The sequence below is a fragment of the Staurois parvus genome, unplaced genomic scaffold, assembly GCF_062004578.1.
Source record: "Staurois parvus isolate SC_StPar_1 unplaced genomic scaffold, SC_StPar_1.0 ptg000244l, whole genome shotgun sequence".
NCBI lineage: Eukaryota > Metazoa > Chordata > Amphibia > Anura > Ranidae > Staurois > Staurois parvus.
Window position 1 is genome coordinate 9,284,857 of NW_028318040.1, and position 20,320 is coordinate 9,305,176.

Sequence of the window (20,320 nt, forward strand, 5' to 3'; positions counted from 1 at the left end):
ACTGGCTGCAAGGGATCTATTTTACAGCTTTTCTTGTTGCCATGAACGAAATTCCATACAAATTGCTCAGCACCTCAAAACGATACTTGACCCTGTATTCTCTAAAAGGTGTGGTACTGGGAGGTGGGTAGGGGGTGGATCCAAGGGACGGCGCTCAGAGGCGGGTACTGGGATGAGACAAGAAGTGATTTAGAAGGGAACAGTTCCTGCACCTATTTTCTGAGAAAAAAAGCCTTGCCCACTACCCTACTTTAGCACATTTGCAGTGTTAATTTGTAACAGTTACAGAAATTAGATTTATTGTTTTAAGACATATTTATTTAACATTTTTGTCCTTTTATGTGGGAGCACTTGAAATACTGCCCAAGAATACACAAAATACTTGAATAAAATGGTAGACTTACCTCTGAGTTTGCTGTGTTCCAGCGATGACAGCTCTGTACTTAACTCTCTATAGCCATTAGTGCCATTCTCCATGAAGCTTTAAAGGGTGTCCAGAGGTGATGCAACTCCCATGCATGCACACTGGAGTTGCACCATCCTGGCACTGTAAAGTGCAGGGGTGGACTGACAGCTCATGGGGCCCCCGGGCAATAGGGGATCAAGGGACCCCTGTGTCCTTGCACAAACTCAAAAAAGCCTATGAAAAAGGTACCAGGGGCATCTCATGGGGCCCCCTACTGACCCCGGACCCTCGGGCAGTGCCCGAGTTTCCAAATGGTCAGTCCGCCCTTGGTAAAGTGGTATTCTAAGCCAAATCATTTTGGTAGACAGTGTATGTCTCTGGATCTTGCTGCTCTTTTGAAGCAAGTAGGAAAATACCAAGACAGCGCTCATTTTGTAAACAGCACTATATATGGAAAAGCATATTTTAGTCTGGGTGTGCTGCCAAGCCAATATAATTGCTGTAGTTTTAAACTCATTACTCATTATGACCTTGTTCTTCTAATTAAGACTAGTACTGTAACTGTATTGCTTTATTAAATAGTGAATAACTCCATACTATTCGATTTTTGATTGCTTGCAGAACAGAAAACTGAAGCGTAGCATACCTCTCAATTTTCTGAAATTGGTACCTTTCTGTACGAAGCATGTAGGCAACCGACAACATCCTTGCCACATGCTCAATTACAAGAGCCTCAAAGAATTAACACATAGAAAATACATTTTTAAAACTTAAAGTAGTTGTAAAGGCTGAAGGTTTATTACCTTCATGCATTCTATGTATGAAGGTAAAAACCTTCTGTGTGCAGCAGCCCCCCCCCCCCACCCCAATACTTACTGGAGCCCCCTTTCCCCCTCCCACTGTTTCTTTTTATTTTCCTTGCACATGCTTGGGTATTCTTTGCAAATGAAATTTCATTGCATTAACTAAGCTGTGGGGAAAATACCCTTGTAAAAGCAATAGTCTATTTGCCTTTATTAAATGCTGTTCTATCTCCTTGTGTAGTGTGGCTGGCCTTGTTTTCGCCTCCTTCTTGTAGTTTAATGCAAGAAGCTTGTTGGGTGGGGCTCTGCTAGGTCCCTCCGAAAGCTCTGCTCTCTGCAAGTGACTATGAAGTTGATTTACAGTGATGATGCCACCACTACTTTTACAAGGAAATTTCTGGGTTTTCAAAGGCATTGGTGCACACAATGGGGTTTATTTATTAAAGCTGGAGAGTGCAAAATCAGGCTCACTTCTGCATATAAGCCAATCAGTTTCCAGGTTTTATTGCCAAAGCTTAATTGAACAAGCTGAGGTTAGAAGCTGATTGGTTTCTCTGCAGAAGTGACCCTGATTTTGCACTCTCCGCCCTGGTTCACACTGATGCGGTGCGGAATTCGCAGCAGTTTCTGTGTGAATTCCGCACCGCATCAGAATCGGACCCCGTTCATGCGAACCTCTGCGGGTGTGTATGTTAAATTAACAACACCCTGAAAGCGGTTCGCAAAACACAGTGCTGTGTGCAGAATCGGATCACATAGGTGTGAATACCCATGTGATCCGATTCTAGTGCGGACCCAAAAAAGGGTCCTGCACCTTTTTGGTGCAGGTGCGTTGCGACTAGAGCCATACAAAATGTATGGCTTCAATCGCACCGCACACAAATTGCATGTGATTTGCACAGGAATGTGGTGTGGTTTCTGTGTGAATCACTTGAGATATACCGCACTGCATATATGTGAACCCAGGCTCAAGCTTTGGTAAATAAACCCTAATGTTCTTTTTGGCTATTGAGGAATATGTTTAAAAGAAAAATTTTTTTGTTTGTTCCTCGAGTTCAGCTCTAAACACAAAACTGCTTTTTTCAACCACTACTTTTAATTCCTGGCCATTTTTCACAATTAGAAATGAAATAATTTAGAGGTTGGATTACATTTTAAGAATAGTATAACACTTTATAAATAAAATATAGTAAATATGTTTTAGAGGTCTATACATGAGACCAAAAGGAAAGACAACTGAGGAGGAAAGAGGGATTTGGTCCCAACTAAGGAGGAGCTATGGTGCAGTCATTTATATAATTCCAAGTAATGAAGATGGAATAGCAGTTTTCTGAAAATGTACAGTACTACTTCCCAAGTTATGTCTTTATTTTTTAATTAATTCAATTTCTGTTCAAGAACTGGCTTTTGCCAAGTTATGTGGATGCAGAGAAATAATACAGGCACTAGTCTGGGGTGAAAATTCAGGAAAATGCATTGTCCATGGCGTGCCACTTAGAAAAACCCACTACATGTGCAGTATGCCTGTAGATGAAACATGGTGGAGTAGCTATGGCTGCACAGATTTAACAGAGGTTTCTACACACAGGTCACAGACATTCTACTGCTGCCTAGCATGGACAATCATTACAGTAAACTTCACGTGATTTCAAATCCAAAGCCCTGGAATTCACTGGTAATAAATACATTTTACACATGGGCATTAGAAATTGATAGAAACATTATTAAGTTGGCTGGCTACACATTAGCTTGGGAAATAAGGAAAAAAGGCCAAATATATCATGTACAGACAAGTGATATATTTACTCATTTTACTGTCGCATAATAAAAAGAATTGAGTAAACTTTGTACTATATGTTCATAGGATTTTAGTGCTCTCACCAAAATAAATTATACTGTAGACAAGTTTCAGGTGACCACTGGCCATCGACACATAAAGAAACAACACTATTCTATAATTCATTTTACCTTACCTTTCCATGACTCCATTGTACAAGAATTGGCCTTTGAAGAATAGAAAGATTATCTTCTCCTAGAAGTTTTGCAGCATTTGTTCCAGTAAAAATGTTCTGATTTTGTGGGCGTTCGTTGATATTGTCAACTTTAATATTTTTCATCTGCAAACAAATAATATCTATTAGTAGAGTACAACCAGCTAGATCCTCCTTATTAAAGAGAAGCACTGGCGTTCAATATTTATGTTAATATTAACAAACAGTGTTGGGAAACATATTAAACCTATGATGCTTGTCATCCACAGAAACCATTATGTTCATTGTCCTCTGTCATATAAAATACATAGGAAAAATGCAAAATATATATATATCATAAGATAGATCATACATAAGATACATAGATAAGATATGCTAAGAAAATTAATAAACAGAATTTTAAAAAAAAGATAAGATATGCTATGCTATGCTATGCTATGCAAAAACGTATCATGTATAATCTAAGTGTTGTTCTATAAAATACTTTAAATGGATAAAAAGAAGAGAAACTTTTTTTTTCATATAATGTATCATTGCACAACATATTCAATCATGATAAACATACCTCAATTCTGATGAGCTGGTCATCTTTGTTGGTTGGGTTTCTCCAAATTAAGCTAACTTCTACTTCTGAGGAAATCTTGTAGCCTACGCTGTCCTGCAGTGACCCTCTTGGCTTATCAATTAATACTTCTGTGGCATAATTATATCTATACACCTTGTCATTGTTAAGCCTTGGTCCAGCTGTATGTACTGTGAAAAAAGGAAAAAAATATATATACAAATATAAGATATCTGTCAAATAAGCTGTAAAAGTTCTGTGTACAGGATTTGCGATTTTGCATAAGGCGAATAAAAAGGTAAATATATGGTCAAGAAATTAATTTGCTATCTGTGTACCATGTAGGTAATTTCCCTTGACTTCCTAGAGACACAACAGAATATTAGAGAAAACCTCTCCAAATGAGAGAAATTACCTTCGAAGACAGTTGTCCTCAGAACAGGTGTCCCCATTGGAAGACTTCCCCTTAAATTATAGTCTGGAGATAAAATATTGCTAATTTCCTATTACTTTTTCCCCAATGGGGACACAAACACGAGCAAATATCTGATATAGAATAAAACCCTTCCCTACTCTATCAAAGGTAAAAAAAGTAAAAAGGTAAAAAAAGAAAACATTTTTATTCAATTATTTTATTCAATTGTATTCAATTATAAGCAATAAGCCCTCAACAATAATTCCAGCAAGTGGAGGGCTTTTGGCACCCATGGGCATCTCAACCCTTCCATAGGAGCCTGTATACCCCTTGGATAAAAAGGAACTGTTATACCCAAGGTTGACATTTGAAAATAAATAATTTTTCTTCAAAAATTTAGACCAAAGTGTATTCTGCTATAATTCTTTGGTAAAAAAAAAAATAATCCAAATTAGTGTATATTATTTAGATTGTGTGAAAATTATAGAGTCTACAAACTATGGTATAGATACTGTATTTGAAAATGAATCAGTCCTGATGTATTGATGGCCTATCTTGAAGCCCTAAAATGCCAGGACAGTAGAAATACCCCCCAAAACATCCCCTTTTTGGAAAGTTGACAAAAAGTTAAAAAGGGGGAAAAAATTCATTTATACGCACATGAACTTGATGGCATCCCAGAATTAGTCCATAGGGTTCAATATTGAGTTGGCCCGCCCTTTGCAGCTATAACAGCTTCAACTCTTCTGGGAAGGCTGTCCACAAGGTTTATGAGTGTGACTATGGGATTGTTTGACCACTCTTCCAGAAGCACATTTGTGAGGTTAGGCACTGATGTCGGTCGAGAAGGCCTGGCTCACAATCTCTGCTCTAATTCATACCAAAGGTGTTCTATTGGTCAAGTTCCTCCACTCCAAACTTGCTCATCCATGTCTTTATGTTGGAACAGGAAGGGGCCATCCCCAAAGTGTTCCCACAAAGTTGTAAGCATGAAATTGTCCAAAATGTCTTGGCATGCTGATTCCTTAAGAGTTCCCTTCACTGTAACTAAGGGGCCAAGTCCAACCCCTGAAAAACAACCCCTCACCATAATCCCCCCTCCACCAAACTTTACACTTGGTATGATGCAGTCAGGCAAGTACCATTCTCCTGGCAACTGCCAAACCCAAACACATCCATCTGATGGCCAGACAAAGAAGCGTGATTTGTCACTCCAGAGAACATGTCTCCATTGCTCTAGAGTTCAGTGGTGGCGTGCTTTACTCTGCTGCATCTGATGTTTTGCATTGCACTTGGTGATGTAAGGCTTGGATACAGCTGCTCGGCCTTGGAAACCTATTCCATGAAGCTCTCTTCGCAATGTTGTTGTGCTCATCTGAAGGCCATACAAAGTTTGGAAGTCTTTAGCTATTGACTCTGCAGACAGTTGGTGACTACTGCACACTGTGCGCTTTAGCATGCGCTGACTCTACTCTGTCAATTTATGTGGCATGTTACGAGTTGTTATTGTTCCCAGTTGCTTCCACTTTGTTATAATACCACTAACAGTTGACCGTGGAATATTTAGCAGCAAGGGAATTTCATGAATGGACTTATTGCACAGGTGGCAACCTATCATGGTACCACACTGGAATTCACTGAGCTCCTGAGAGCGACCCGTTCTTTCAGAAATGTTTTTAGAAGAAACCTGCATGCCTAGGTGCTTGATTTTATACACCTGTGACCATGGAGGTGATTGGAACATTTGAATCCAATGATTTGGAGGGGTGTCCCAATACTTTTGGTAATATAGTGTACATACTATACATATATATATCTGTATTTGTATGCCATTATCATGACCACCACCAAAAAAAACTCAAAATACATTCACCTACCGCAAACGTGCATGAAGATACCACATGTTTGCTTTATTTGTTGTTTGTACCTGTAGTAGGGCCAAGACACTATAGTGAGCATTTAGTTTTTTTCATCCTACCTAATCCCACTGGCACCAACACTAGCCTAGATCAGGCCCTGATCTAATTATTTACTATTTTATCTTTTTTTTTTTTTAGCAGACTTTTTTATGTTTATACAGGCTTCTCTGAAAACTGTATGTTTTCTTCTCAAAGAGGAGAAACAGTAGAGTTGTGAGTTTTAAAACTGGTGATCACATTGGTTATCACAGTTATCACATGATTGGGAGTTGGTCGCACTGACTCCCAATCAGTACTCTGAGAAAATTTGCAGTGCAATGAAAGGAAGCTTACTTTCTTGATACAATATATATGTGTTACGCTGGTATCAGGGGTGCCGTAGGTAATCGGTACCTATGAAGAACCCAGGTGGCTGTGGCACCCTGGTTGAGATAAGCTGCTTTAAACTGTCACATTTCTACTATTTTCAATTATAACTGTTAATATTTCACTACTGTCTTGTTAAGTGGTAGCTGCAATGGAAAATTAGTAAAGTCCACTTTTCAACCCTGTGAAAAAAATGAAGTCAATGGCTGTAAAATCTAAACAACAAGAAATGTGCTCTTATTAGGAAATCCATACAATCTACTTAAAATCTGTGCATGAAAATAAATCACATTAATCTATGATTGTATTACAAAGGCCCAATTACTCCTTTGTCTTTTATCGCACACAGGAGCACAAGTTTACCAACCTTTTTAATGGTGCTGATTAGCATATATGTGGTGCATTGGTAAATAAATATGTCCATTTTCTAATATATCAAGATGTGTTAAATGATTTTTGATGTGACAAATCAACACGCCTGCCCAAAGTAGTTAAAAAAAATCCAGGATAACACAGACACATAGGTGTTAAGCCAGTCTCAATGTTTGCAATTTCTAACATGTGTAGCATTTTGTGTGCGCACATTTTTCACAAGGATTAGGAATGATCAAAAAATAATAATTAAAGACAAATTGTTTTAATATGCTACAATAAAAGCACAGCTTAAAAGTGGATAACTTGTGACAGAATATTTACTGTAGTAGACCAGTCAAATAAGTGTGAGCAATCTATAATTAAATCATGTCACTGTATACTGAAGAACTTTGCAATGCATACACAAGCAAGTGTCAGGGGCTGACTCAGTGACATGCTTGGCATGCATATCTGTCACCTACCCAACTTGTTCCTATGTTGTATAGTCAAGATTTTATATTAGGCATGTTGACACAGGAACTTTTCTAAGTGATAAATTATTTATGTTTACTTTAGAGTTTTCCGTTTCATATTTTTTTTACCCCAGTTGTTGGATTTGTTTAGTTACTCAGTACTCACAGAAACTCAGAGTTATCAAGTGACATTTCTTTTTATGCTCATTCCATTAAAGTCATTCCATGTAATTTTTGGAGGCTCTGTGTAAGCTCCACGTTGCTCTAGTCAGACATAACTTTGGGATAAAGACTGTCTCCCTGTTCATGTGTATGTACTGGGCCAATCACTGAGCATTTGAGAATAGGATTTCCTGAATACCTGGAAGTACTGGATATTTTCTTTAGCACCCAGTGGCTGAATGGAGCAGTGGAGGAGGTAAGGAAAAGGGGACATTCAGGGCCCATTTGGACCTATGAAATGCAGTAACATGGTTAAGTGCAAAAGCATTTTTTTGTGGTGAAATTATTAACTATGTTGCAGTACACCAGAAACACATGGCATGGGCTTACAAAAAAGGGTCATTTCCATTTATTGGCTGGGTCTGTGCATTGCCAGCTTGTTAAAAATGAATGAAACTTTCATTGAAATACAATGTGGAAATGAGTACATGATTTTACATTTTAACCATAGGTACACATTAAAGTGGTCCTAAAGGCATTCTGTTCATTATGGTAAAAAACCTTCTGAATTCAGCTACCCCCCAGACCCACTTTAACTTACCTGAGCCCGATCTCGATCAAGCGCTAGAGCAGTGGCTTTCTCAACTTTCTCCCCCCTCATATGTGCAGAGACAGTCAATCGCAGCCAGTGAGGGGGAGCAGGGGACAGGGTCAAACCACACTCTGTGTGTCAATGGAGTGAGCCCGCATGAGTGCCTCCATAGCCAGCGTCTTGTTATGGTGGGCACTCAGTGGGAGGAGGAGCCAGGAGTGCTGATGGGGAACACCAGAAGAGGAGGATCTCTGCTACTCTGTGCAAAACCATTTCCCAGAGCAAGTAAGTAAATCATGTTAGTTATTTTTAAAAAATGTATGTAGCGCCATCCTAGTTTGCTAGGGGAAGCTAGAATCCTGATTATTAGAGAGGGCTTAGTAGCAGGTGTGATAGTCAGGAGGTAAAATTGCGGTCAGGGCTGAGAGGCTCTGCAGGCCAGCCCTTCTGTAATTTTCCCCTGCTCTAGAGCTTTAGAGGAAGGTCTACAGGCAGTGGGTGGACCTGAGGAGTGGCTGGCTTGTACTCTTGAGGGATCCTGGCCAATCCCCAACAGGAGGCTTGGCCAGGACAACCCTTAAGGGTAAGAAAGCCTGTTCAGCAGAGAGTTGGAGTGGAGAGGTGGAAGAGAGAAGGATGTGAGGCTGGATGCAGGAGCCTGTGAGAGAGCACAGATGGAGAGGGCCTCTCCTGCAGGCAGAGGACCTTGGAAGGTGGAAAACTTGGACTTCACTAGCCCCCTGAGAAAGTACCACCTGTGTGGTGGGAAGGAGTGCCTCAGCTAGAAGACCTGGTAGCAGCCACCGACCAAGGAGAGGCACCAAGTGAGTAAACATACACCCCCTGGGGCAGTAAGGGGAAAGGAGTTGCCATTTCCCTTGGGCATCCCATACATCCCCTTACCCCATCCAAGTTCTAAATCCCCTAATAAAACTTCAAAACAAGCTCAAGGACTAGTTTCTGTCTCCTAATGCAAAATCTGAATTAGGAAATACATGATGCCAGGCTGTGCAGGACTACAGGGGGACCCAAATCTGTTGCAACTCCTAAGAAGGTAGTGTTACATGTATTTACAAAAAAAATTTGTATTGAGCTGTAAACGTTTTTATTTTTAAAAAATAGATGTCAACAGAAAAGACAGAATGTACACAGTTGTAAGCATTTTTTCCCCAAGATTTTTCTTAATACACCCCCATTGGTTAAACACAACCTATAAATTATATATAGGTATTAAAAGTCACACAGACTTTTTATAGTTTGACTGTAAATTCAAATTTAAAGTGGTCTTAAATAAGTGTGTGTTGGGGTCGCTGGAACTTAGTGTTGTTTGTCAGCCTAAAAACAGGTCCATACATGAGGCCACATGGTCCATTGTTTGGATAGACAGGCCTGAAAAGGGTCTTGGGTGAATATAAAAAGCTAAGGGAAAGCAAAGTTCCCAAATGAAATGTTTAGGAGCCCAAGAAAATTTATTTTATTATAGCCATCCAAAGGTAACATTTTAACACATTTCAGGAGCTCTAACATACCCTCTTCATTAAAAAGTAACTCCACTTTTGTTGAGAAAAAAAATCTGCTCTGGGTGATCTATGTACAGTACATTGCAAAGATTTTAATAAACCTTGTTGCAGATTCCCACCTTTTGTTCTATTGAAGAAATAGCAGTTTTTTTTGTCTGTGTTCATGATCAGAGTGAATCTGTATGGGAGTGGTTTTACAATTATCAATCAGCTGCTGCACCTGCAGGGCTCTAATGAGGAAATTGACAGGGTCTGCATCCCTTTACACGTGATTTCTCTTTGAAAGTATCTCAATTACATTTTTCTTGCAGGGTATGCTCAAAATCTGACTTGTATCTTAGTGCAGACTTCTGGGAAAATCAGTAAGCCAATCACTCAAGCTGGAAGTGACATTTTCAGGGGGTGTTCTGTTTGTGTACAGAACACCTCTAGGTAGCCATACTATGCACGCAATAACAACAATAGGAGCACAGAGGGTGGAGCACAATTTAAAGGCAAAGAAACCATATACAAAGTTATTTGTGGAGGATTTCTATCTCAATAACTTAAAAGGACTGTATGAGTATTCAATACTAGCACTGTAGTAAATATATTTGTTTAGGTAGCCATATTGCATTGCATTTTTCAGAAAATTACAGTGCTGCCAATTGAAAAGGAAAGGTAATTTTTGTATTTCAATGGTTTTTATTAACTTTTGTAAACAATTTAACAAGAAGGAGTAGAGCAGAAGACACGCCCACGCAGGGGCTATCAATGGCACATAAAAAATAAAGAGATCAGTATTGTAACTCCAACAATGCAAGAGGTGCGCCCACGTAGGGGCTATCAATAGCACATAAAATACAAAAACAGTGATATAACACCAACAAATATTTCCAGCCAAAGGGAAATATCTATTGTCTCACGTAATCAAACAAAAAAAGAAAGAGGAAAAAAGAGTAAAGAAAGAAGTAGAAAACAAGACCAGAAGCAGGGATCCGGGAACGCATTTACCATACAGCATCATAAACCCAGACTAGCTGGGGGAGCTTGGGAAAAGAATATGTCAACCACGGCTCCCATATTTTCAAAAATTTTCATCGGGAGTCGTTACGGATACTCGGCATCTGTTCATTGAGCATCAGAGTGGTCATACGGTCCCGCACCCCCTGAAGAGGGACAGATGGGCTCTTCCATGCCTGGGCAATTGTTCTAGTGGCTGACAGAAACAGATAGGAAGCCAACTTCTGCTGATGAGCCAACAGGTCCAGTATGGGACACTGAAGCAAAGCATACCGAGCCTCTAGGTGTATGGAGAGATGGAACCAAAAACGAAACAGTCTCGAACATGACCACCATATATGCAACACATCTCCACGTTGGCTGCAACTCTGAAAGTAGCGATCACTATAGGCAGGGTTTGCCTGGGCTATACGAGCCAGGACCCGATACCAACGAAACAGCACCTTGTATGCCGCCTCCAGCAAGCCCATATTAAATGAATATTTAGCTACAAATGACCAGGCCTTATTTCAGTCCTCCAGACCCATGACCGTCCTCAAGTCACGCTCCCACTGGACACCATATGATAGAGAATTACGCATTGGGCGCCTATTCAAGGAGGCATAGAGTAGGGAAACAAGACCCGGGGCACCCGGATGCTATTCAAGGGCTGATTTCTGATATGGAAAGGTGGAAGTGCCATGCAGTGAGGTCAACCAGTGTCGCAATTGAAGGTAACAGAGAAATTCTGCCTGAGGGATATCCCATGATTCCTGAAGAGATTTACAGGTGGGGAAGGATGAAGAGGTCAAAAAGGGCAAAAAGCACCTGCGAAAAACCGTTGGCCACCCATCAAGAGAACGCCCCTGGCTGATCCAAACCTGGTGGAAAAAGAGGATTATTGTTAATCGGGAGCAAGGGCAGAAATGACGTCATCAAGCCACTAGAGTAGCGTACTGAATCCCACATTCAAAAGCCGTGGAGCCATAAAAGCATTGACATCACAAGGAGGGCACAGTTAAGCAGTTCAAAAAGGACCCAGAGAGGAATGTAGAAGAAGTGTGCAACATAGACAGGGGGGCAGTCTGGCTCGCCTGGTAATACTTAGCTACAATAAGCACCCCAAGACCTCCCTTCAGTCTATGGGTAAAAAGCGTGTTCCTGGAGATTCTGAAGCATCTGTCAGCCCAGATAAATCGCATAATCTTTGTCTGAAGTAACCGAATTGACCCGAATTGACCCGTCCAATTCAGGACAGTTGCGGGATTTCCCAAGACTGCATAAGGGAGGACACAAAGCAAAGCAATGGATAATAATTTGCCGTAAACAAAGAGCCATAAGTGGGGGTCAGGTGAATGCCCAAGTATTCCAGGGAAGAGGCAGCTCATTTGTAAGGGTAAGTGGAAAGGTAATTTTTAACAACATTCAATTACAATGACTTGAGTCGCAATTGTAAATGCTATATTACATTTTTTTAAAATTGCTAATTTTTTTCCTGCAAAAATTGAGTTACCCTTTAAGTTTTCAAGTACTACTTTAGAGTAAAGTGAGGAATTATAAATATGAATTAATGGAGGATGCTTCAACAGGTTGTGCATACTTTCATTTTAAAAACCATGCTAATTTCTTTAGTCACAAGTGGCTGTAAATCTGTCTCGCATTGACAAGATTTCCAAAGATTAGAGATAGTTTACCAAATTTTACAGATATTTCCCCAGATTCCACAAATTTCTCAGATTTTTCTGTGCTGTTAGGACTATATGACAAATGTTTGTTTATACTGTCCTGATTAGACTATGGCACTTATTTGTATAGGGTTGTAGTATACACATCCCTTCTATAAACTTCCAATTTGAGTCCTGATCTTTCAGCGAAGTCCATTTTGGAAATCTACGCTGAGACATCTGGAAGGCATAGATGAATGTGACCTTCATAACTGTCATTAGATTAGAGTTATGTTAAATGTTCCTGCACAGCGTGGGTAATCTAAGCCAAGATAAAGGAAGTATATGCCTTATCATTCATCGAAGTCAGTGTAGAAAACAACTGTAAGGGTGCCCTAGACATTAGAGGAAAGTCAGATGAAACAAATGATTTTGAATCACTTAATCAACCATCTGGCAAAGGTTTTTGATGAACGATCAGTTCAGACACTGATGACTAACAGTTACCAGCCTTGTTGGATTTTTTAAAACTCTTTGTCTGTTTTAAGTTCACATAGATACCAGCAGATGTTAAATGATTTTTCTTACTATGTGCACCTGCAGGATTGTGAAGTAATGGCACGGTCTGAAAGAACTTTGTTATTACTGTTACTCTAAAACAGTGTTTTTCAACCTTTTTTGTGCAAAGGCACACTTTTTTCATGAAAAAAATCACGAGGCACACCACCATTAAAAAATGTTAAAAAAATGTATTGAAAAACTTTTTGACTTGAGGGCCGCAATGGGTTCATATATTGGACCCGGGGGCCGGACCAAGAGTAGATGAATGATGTGTATGTGTCATCCATAGTAAGTATAGTAATATTCCCCCATAGTAAGCATAGTAATTAATCCCCCATATAGTAATTCATCCCCCATAGTAATTCATCCCCCATATAGTAATTCATCCCCCATAGTAATTCATCCCCCATAGTAATTAATCCCCCATATAGTAATTCATCCCCCATAGTAATTCATCCCCCATAGTAATTAATCCCCCATATAGCAATTCATCTCCCATAGTAATTAATCCCCCATATAGTAATTCATCCCCCATAGTAATTCATCCCCCATATAGTAATTCATCCCCCATAGTAATTCATCCCCCATAGTAATTCACCCCCCATATAGTAATTCATCCCCCATATAGTAATTCATCCCCCATATAGTAATTCATCCCCCATATAGTAATTCATCCCCCATAGTAATTCATCCCCCCTATAGTAATTAATCCCCCATACAGTAATTCATCCCCCATAGTAATTCATCCCCCATATAGTAATTCATCCCCCATAGTAATTCATCCCCCCTATAGTAATTCATCCCCCCTAGTAATTCATCCCCCATAGTAATTCATCCCCCATATAGTAATTCATCCCCCATAGTAATTCATCCCCCATAGTAATTCATCCCCCATATTAATTCATCCCCCATATTAAGTCCCCAAGCCCCCCCTGTGTCAATTCACTTACCTTTGCTCCGCGCGTTCCTCTCGCCGTTCCGGTGTAGCATGAAAATCTGTCTCCTATGAGGATCTGTCCCCCTCGACGTATCTGCGCATGTGCCAGTTTCAGGCATTAGCAGCCGATCGGCGATCTCCGGGCACATGCGCAGATACGTCGAGGGGGACAGATCATCCTGACAGTATCACGCTCCGCGGGCCGGATTAAAAGGTCCGCCGGGCCATATACGGCCCGCGGGCCGTAGTTTGCCCATTGCTGTTCTAATGATTGGTCTATTTGTGAGCCGAGGCCACATGTTACGGATGAAATTGCAATTTTTCCCACGGCACACCAGACAATATCTCACGGCACACTAGTGTGCCGCGGCACAGTGGTTGAAAAACGCTGCTCTAAAAAACAAACTCCTGTCTGTCAGTGCTTTCTACATGAACGAAAGTGTATCTATAGCCAAAACTGTTTTTTTTTCATTTATTTTAGATTGATTGAGAAAGGGTTAGACCCCTGTCTAGTTTCAGTGATATCTGGGCCTCTGTTAGAGAGACTTTCTGTTCTGGTGACAACCATTTACCCCACAGGAAGTGAGGAAAACATTTGCAACAGTGAAACAGTAGACAACAATAGAAAGCTATACATTTTATCCAATGAGAGTGCCAAACAAATGTCTAAGAATTCATGGTAATTTAACGATTAAATTGGATCACAGCAGAATGGGCTTTATTCTGCTATGAATTAGGCTATGTTCACACTAGCCTTGTTAGCAAGCAGCAGACAGGCATTTGGGAAGCATTTTTACCATTTCCCAAACGCCTGTGAAAATTCTGCACATTGCAGCACATAGTGCTGTTCAAATGGGAACGTTAGTGTCGCAGCAAAACAGACGCCTCTGGTCGAGTCAGGAGGAGTTGAAGCCTCCTATTCAAGCCTATGGTGCTGCTCCGCAAACGCCCGAACGGCGTTTGCGGTGCAGTTGCAACGCGGTTGCGGGGCATTTCCGGAACGTTAACACCATTCAAACTTCATCATAAGCTCCATGTACACTGCAGCTGATAAACTCACATGTAGGAGATTTTCAGCGTTTTTCAGCAGCCCCTGAACTCTCCCTAATGTTTTCCTATGTGTCCATGTACACATCATCGTTTACAGGCATTTTTTTTTAATGCAACAAACTTGCGTTCAGGAGTAGATTTTATCAACGTTTCAAACGCCAAACGCTTGTAAACGTATGTAAATGCATGCACGTGGCTAATCGTGTTTATAAGTGTTTGCATTTGGAGATTTTTTTTAACTCTTCCATTTCCAGATGCTGTCCAGAGCCTTTTTTCATCATCAAAAATGCATGCAAAGCGTTTTCCCTGTACTCAAATGGACCTGGTACACCATACTTTGAGGTTTCTCATGAAAGAAAATATGTTAGACACAGCTGAAATAATTTCTGCATAGAAATGAACTGGAACACATTCAAACACCAGAAAAAAAAAAGACAGCTAATCTCAACAAATACTGATCTCTCTGCTTCTGCTCTCTCTATTTCTCTCAAAATGTCTGAAATAGTTCATTTTTTTACTGTTTTTCAGTTCATTCTGGGCATTTTGGAAGGTCTCCTGAGGTTATCTTTAAAACACGCTTCTAAACGCAAAAGCTCATAGACGCATATAAACACGCTATGCAAACGTAGCTAAACAGACATTTTTTAACGTACGTTTTCCAGCAGTCAGTTTCTATCGTTCAGAAGTGTTTTCCAAATGTCCTATGTACATGGAGCCTTAGGATAATAGCACACAAGGGGATTTTCTGGCAGTAACTTTTTCTTTAAAATTTAACCTCTATAAATTATTTACTGAGCACAAAGATAATTTGTCTGACAGGACCGCAGATGTGAAATCACTATCTGTAGTCAACTTCACAGAATATTTTGAGCAGCAAAAGTCTGAAGTCACACATAAGCGTTCCAGTTAAATGACAATGAGACATATACATAAGCAGGGGTGGACTGACAACTCATGGGGCTCCCGGGCAATAGGGGATCATGGGGCCCTGTGTCCTTGCCCACACTCAAAGTACACCCAAAAAAGTTTATAAAAGGTACCAGGGGCATTTCATGGGGCCCCCTACTGACCCCGGGCGTATTTGGACGTAAGAGCATTCTGCACTTTGGCCGCATACAAACTGAATAATTAGCTACATTCAGTTTGCATAGGGCCAGAACTGCGTCCAGGGCAAGTGAGAAGCCCTATTCAAATGTAGCCGCTAGTATGAGCAGTTACATGCAAACAGCGGCAGACACCCATCGCAATGAGCCATCAGAAAAACTTCAGCAAGGTGTACCTGTGTTTACCTAAAACTTTCAATCATTTGCAGAAGATATTGAAATCCTGCTTAGGGGATTTTGAAAAAATAGAGCTTCTTCACATGGATGTTTGATGTGAACCTCACTGTACACTTTAGTAAACCTTAGACCCAGATCCACTTTACCTCTCTTTGCCTCATCTCACATTTTGGGAAAGCAAACCTAAGCGTACTTCACCTCACCTCACTGCATATGATAGTAAATCAGACTCAGGGTCTTTCTAAAGATAGAACGAGTAAAAGGATCAGCACATTTTTTTCATTCACTGACATCTAGAGATGATTATTCATGCTGTAAAATAAATATAAATAGATAAAAAATGAGAAGACATACATGTATACGTTACAATTTTGTAAGAAGAAGGAATCAATATCTTCAATTTAAAGTATATGTAAAGATACAACTTTTTTTTTTTTTTTTTTTTAGCTTTGGGCACCGTAGGTAAGGGCTAGAAACAGAAATGTAATGGCAGAAAAAAAGACCAAGTAGTCAACCAAGTTTGCTTTTTATTATACATGGTTTTGTTTTTTTGTTGTTTTTTTGTGAGTTTTTTTTTAACTTTTTTTTCTGAGTATAAATCTATGTTTGTCCCAAGCATGTCTGAAGCCACTTACTGTTGACTGACTCACTACCTCTGCTGGAAGTCTGTTCCAAGCACCAACTACCCTTTCAGTAAAATATTACATTCTAAGATTAATTTTAAACTTTCCTCCTGTTAATGTGAGGTCATGTCCCTGTGTTCTTGATGTATTTAAAGATTTGATCACATCTCACCTTTCCCTTTTTTCCTCTAGACCAGTGGTCTCCAAACTGTGGCCAGTTGCGTCCCTTTGTTTGCTTTTATCCGACCCTTAAGGCACTATTTTTATCCACTGATACCAGTAATGAGGCATAATCCCACACCCCCCTCTGACACCAATGAAGGGGCAGAAATACTCCCAATGACGCCAAAGATTTCTACACAGTCCGGATCCCCTTAAGTATGAAGAACAGTAAACTGGCCCTTTGTTTAGAGAGTTTGGAGACCCCTGCGCTAGACTGTACATATTAAGTTCCTGAAGTCTCTCCTGGTATGTTTTATCCCTCAGACCTTTCATCAATTTTGTTACCCGTCCCTGGACTTGTTCTATCTTATCAATATCTTTTTGTAAGTGAGGTTTCCAGAACTGCACACAGTATTCTAAATGAGGTCTAGCAAGTTTTTATTGTTGTGTCCATGCTTAGGAGATTCACATGTCTGTTTGTCCTGATAATGTTCTATGGTGAAGAAAGAGACGGGAAATTTAAAACTACACTTGCCCAAAACAAGAGCAGAGGATAGATAATCCAACAGAGACAAATGTTCTGGTGACAACTATGTAGAGAATTCTCCTCACTTAGGTGAAATTTCTTCTCACTTGTTGTGTCTCCAGAACAGGACATGAATGGAAATCTCCCCAACAGGACACAGATAGCACAATTATTATTATTATACAGGATTTATATAGCACCAACAGTTTGCTCAGCGCTTTCCAATATAAAGGGAGACAATACAGCAACGATACAGTTCAATGCAAGAGGGTTAGGAGGGCCTTGCTCCTTGGAGCTTACAATCTAAGAGGGAGGGGCTGGTGGTACAAAAGGTAATAACTGTGGGGGATGGACTGGTAGGAGGAATAGAAGACTCCGTTATTAGCTGAAGGCGGGATAGGCTTCCCTGAAGAGATAGGTTTTCAGAGATTGCCTAAAAGTTGGCAGAGTAGGCAATAGTCAGATAGATTGGGGTAGAGAGGATGGGGGAGGCTCTGGAGAAGTCCTGGAGCCGAGCATGGTAGGAGGAGACAAGGGAGCTAGAGAGCAGGAGGTCGTGGGAGGAGTGGAGAGGACGGTTTGGGCGATATTTGGAGACAAGATTGGTGATGTAATTTGGGGCAGAGTTATAAATGGCTTTATATGTTATTGTTAATGTTTTGAATTTTTGTCATTGGGCAATGGGAAGCCAGTGGAGGGATTGGCAGAGATGGATGGCAGATATGGAACAATTAGTAAGGTGGATAAGTAAGCAGCAGCATTCATGATAGACTGGAGAGAGGATAGCCTGCAATTAGGTAGGCCAATGAGGAGGGAGTTACAATAGTCAAGGCGAGATATAACAAGGGAGTGAATAAGCTGCTTAGTGGTTTCAGTGGTTAAGAACGGGCGTATCTTGGAGATGTTGCAGAGGTGAAGTCTACAAGATTTGGACAGTGATTGGATTTGGGGCTGAAAGGACAGATAGGAGTCTAGGATTACACCTAGTACCCTGGCATGAGGGGAAGGACTGATGGTTGTATTATTTATCTTGATGGAGAAGTCAAGGGAGGGGGAACGGGCTGGAGGGAATAATATGAGCTCTGTTTTGGAAAGATTTAGTTTGAGGAAGTGGAGTGGCACCCATGCTATTGTGTCACTTAGTATGTTAGTAATGCAAGAGGAGACTGAAGGGGTGAGGTGAGAAGTAGAAAGATAGATTTGTGTGTCATCAGCATAGAGGTGGTACTTAAAGCCATGGGAGTTTATTAAGTGACCATGGGAGGAGGTTTAAATGGAGAAGAGAAGGGGTCCAAGGACAGAACCTTGAGGGACAGAAAGAGGAAGTGGAGAGGAGGAGACAGAGTTATAGGTAATGCTCAAGGTGCGCTGCGCTAGGTAGTAGGAGAACCAGGAGAGAGCAGAGTCTCAGAGGCCAAGAGGATGGAGTTTTTTTGAAGAGGAGAGTATGGACAACAGTATCAAAAGCCGCAGAGAGGTCAAGTAATAAGAGTATGCAGTTGGTAAATCATTAGTGAGTTTTAGTAGGGCAGTTTCAGGGGAGTGTAGTGAGCAAAAGCTAGACTGTAAAGCGTCAAGAAGGTTGTTGTCAGTGAGGTAGGAGCTCAGGAAATTGTAGACTAAGCATTCCAAGAGTTTAGAGGTACACGGGAGCAGGGAGATGGGTCTTAAGTTGTTCAGGTTGGTGGGGTCCAGCGAGGACTTTTTAAGTATGGGATGGTATGGCATGCTTTAGAGGGGTAAGGAAGGCACCATTAGAGGGAGAGATTGAAGATGTGAGTGAGGGAGCATAGGATAAAAGAAGAGGGTGATCGTAGTGTGATCGTAGTAGTTGAGAGGGGACAGGATCCAGGGGGCAGGTGGTGAGACGAGCTTCTGAGAAAACTTTAGTGACCTCTTCATTAATAGCAAGGTTAAAGGAGGAAAGTGTTGAGGGAGGTTTAGTATAAGCTATGCTAAGTGGGATATATGTCTGTGTAGCGGAGATGCCCCTACGAATCACATCAATCTTGTTTTTGAAATGATTTGTAATCTCGTAAGCAGTGAGTGAGTTACTGGGTGGAGGTGGAGGTGGAGAAAGTAGAGAGTTAAAAGTAGAGAAGAGACGACGAGGACTGGATGATAAGCTATTGATGAAAGTGACAAAGTAGGCTTATTTGGTAGCATGGAGGGAGGAATTGTATGTTAAGAAAGCAGATTTATATAGGATGAATGCTTTCTGAGATTTGGTTTGGTTTGGTCTGCTGGAGAAGAACAATCTGATGCTTGAAGCCAGGTTTCTGTAATTGCTAGTAGATTAAGGGAATGTGAGACAAAAAGGTCATGGACAGAGGTGAGCTTATTACAGACAGAGAGGGCATTCCAAAGTGCACTTGAAAAACGGAGGGTGGTTTTTAGGAGCATGGGGATTGAGATTAAATTGAGTGGATTGCGGCTATTCCCACTGTGCTTTACTTTTAGTTTCGTAATAAGAAAGAGGGAGGTGTAAAACAGATTGGGGAATCTAAGGCTAGAATTACTGGGAATTAATAGTGATTGGGACAGGTTTTCCTCAGGTCATTTTATGTCTATATAGAATACATAATATGGGAAGATCAGCTCCTAAGTAGAGATGAGCAAACTAACCTGAGTTCTGTTTGTGGGAAAATTTATGAACCCCGTCTGAAAATTCGCAGTCTGAAATTCCTAAACCAACAACAAGCAAAAACAAAGCATAAAACAACATGAGTCCCCTCCCAAAATCCATACCAGATGCTTATTCTTGATAAGGGTCTGGTATAACTTTAGAAGGGACCCCCAGGAAAAAAACTGCCATAGGATCCCCCTGAAATCCTTACCAGACCTTTATCAAGGCATGCAGCCCGTATAAGGGAAGAGCAGCAAGCATTTCCCCCCACCTTCCTGGACCACGATAGGCCACATGCCCTCAACGTGGGGAGGGCACCACCTGGATGTGGGGGTTTGCAGGGGGGA

At 40.7% G+C, this 20,320-nt stretch overlaps 1 protein-coding gene across 1 annotated transcript in view; it reads right to left on the minus strand.

Moving 5' to 3' along the window:
* The window catches only part of MTTP (microsomal triglyceride transfer protein), a 107,913-nt gene that overhangs the window by 74,582 nt on the left and 13,011 nt on the right, over positions 1-20,320 (minus strand). Inside the window, exons 2-3 of the mRNA XM_089680558.1 lie at positions 3,766-3,953; positions 3,183-3,326 (exon numbers count right to left, since the gene is read on the minus strand). Of these exons, the coding sequence (XP_089536684.1) occupies positions 3,183-3,326; positions 3,766-3,953 (332 nt within the window). The remainder of the gene's footprint in view (positions 1-3,182; positions 3,327-3,765; positions 3,954-20,320) is intronic.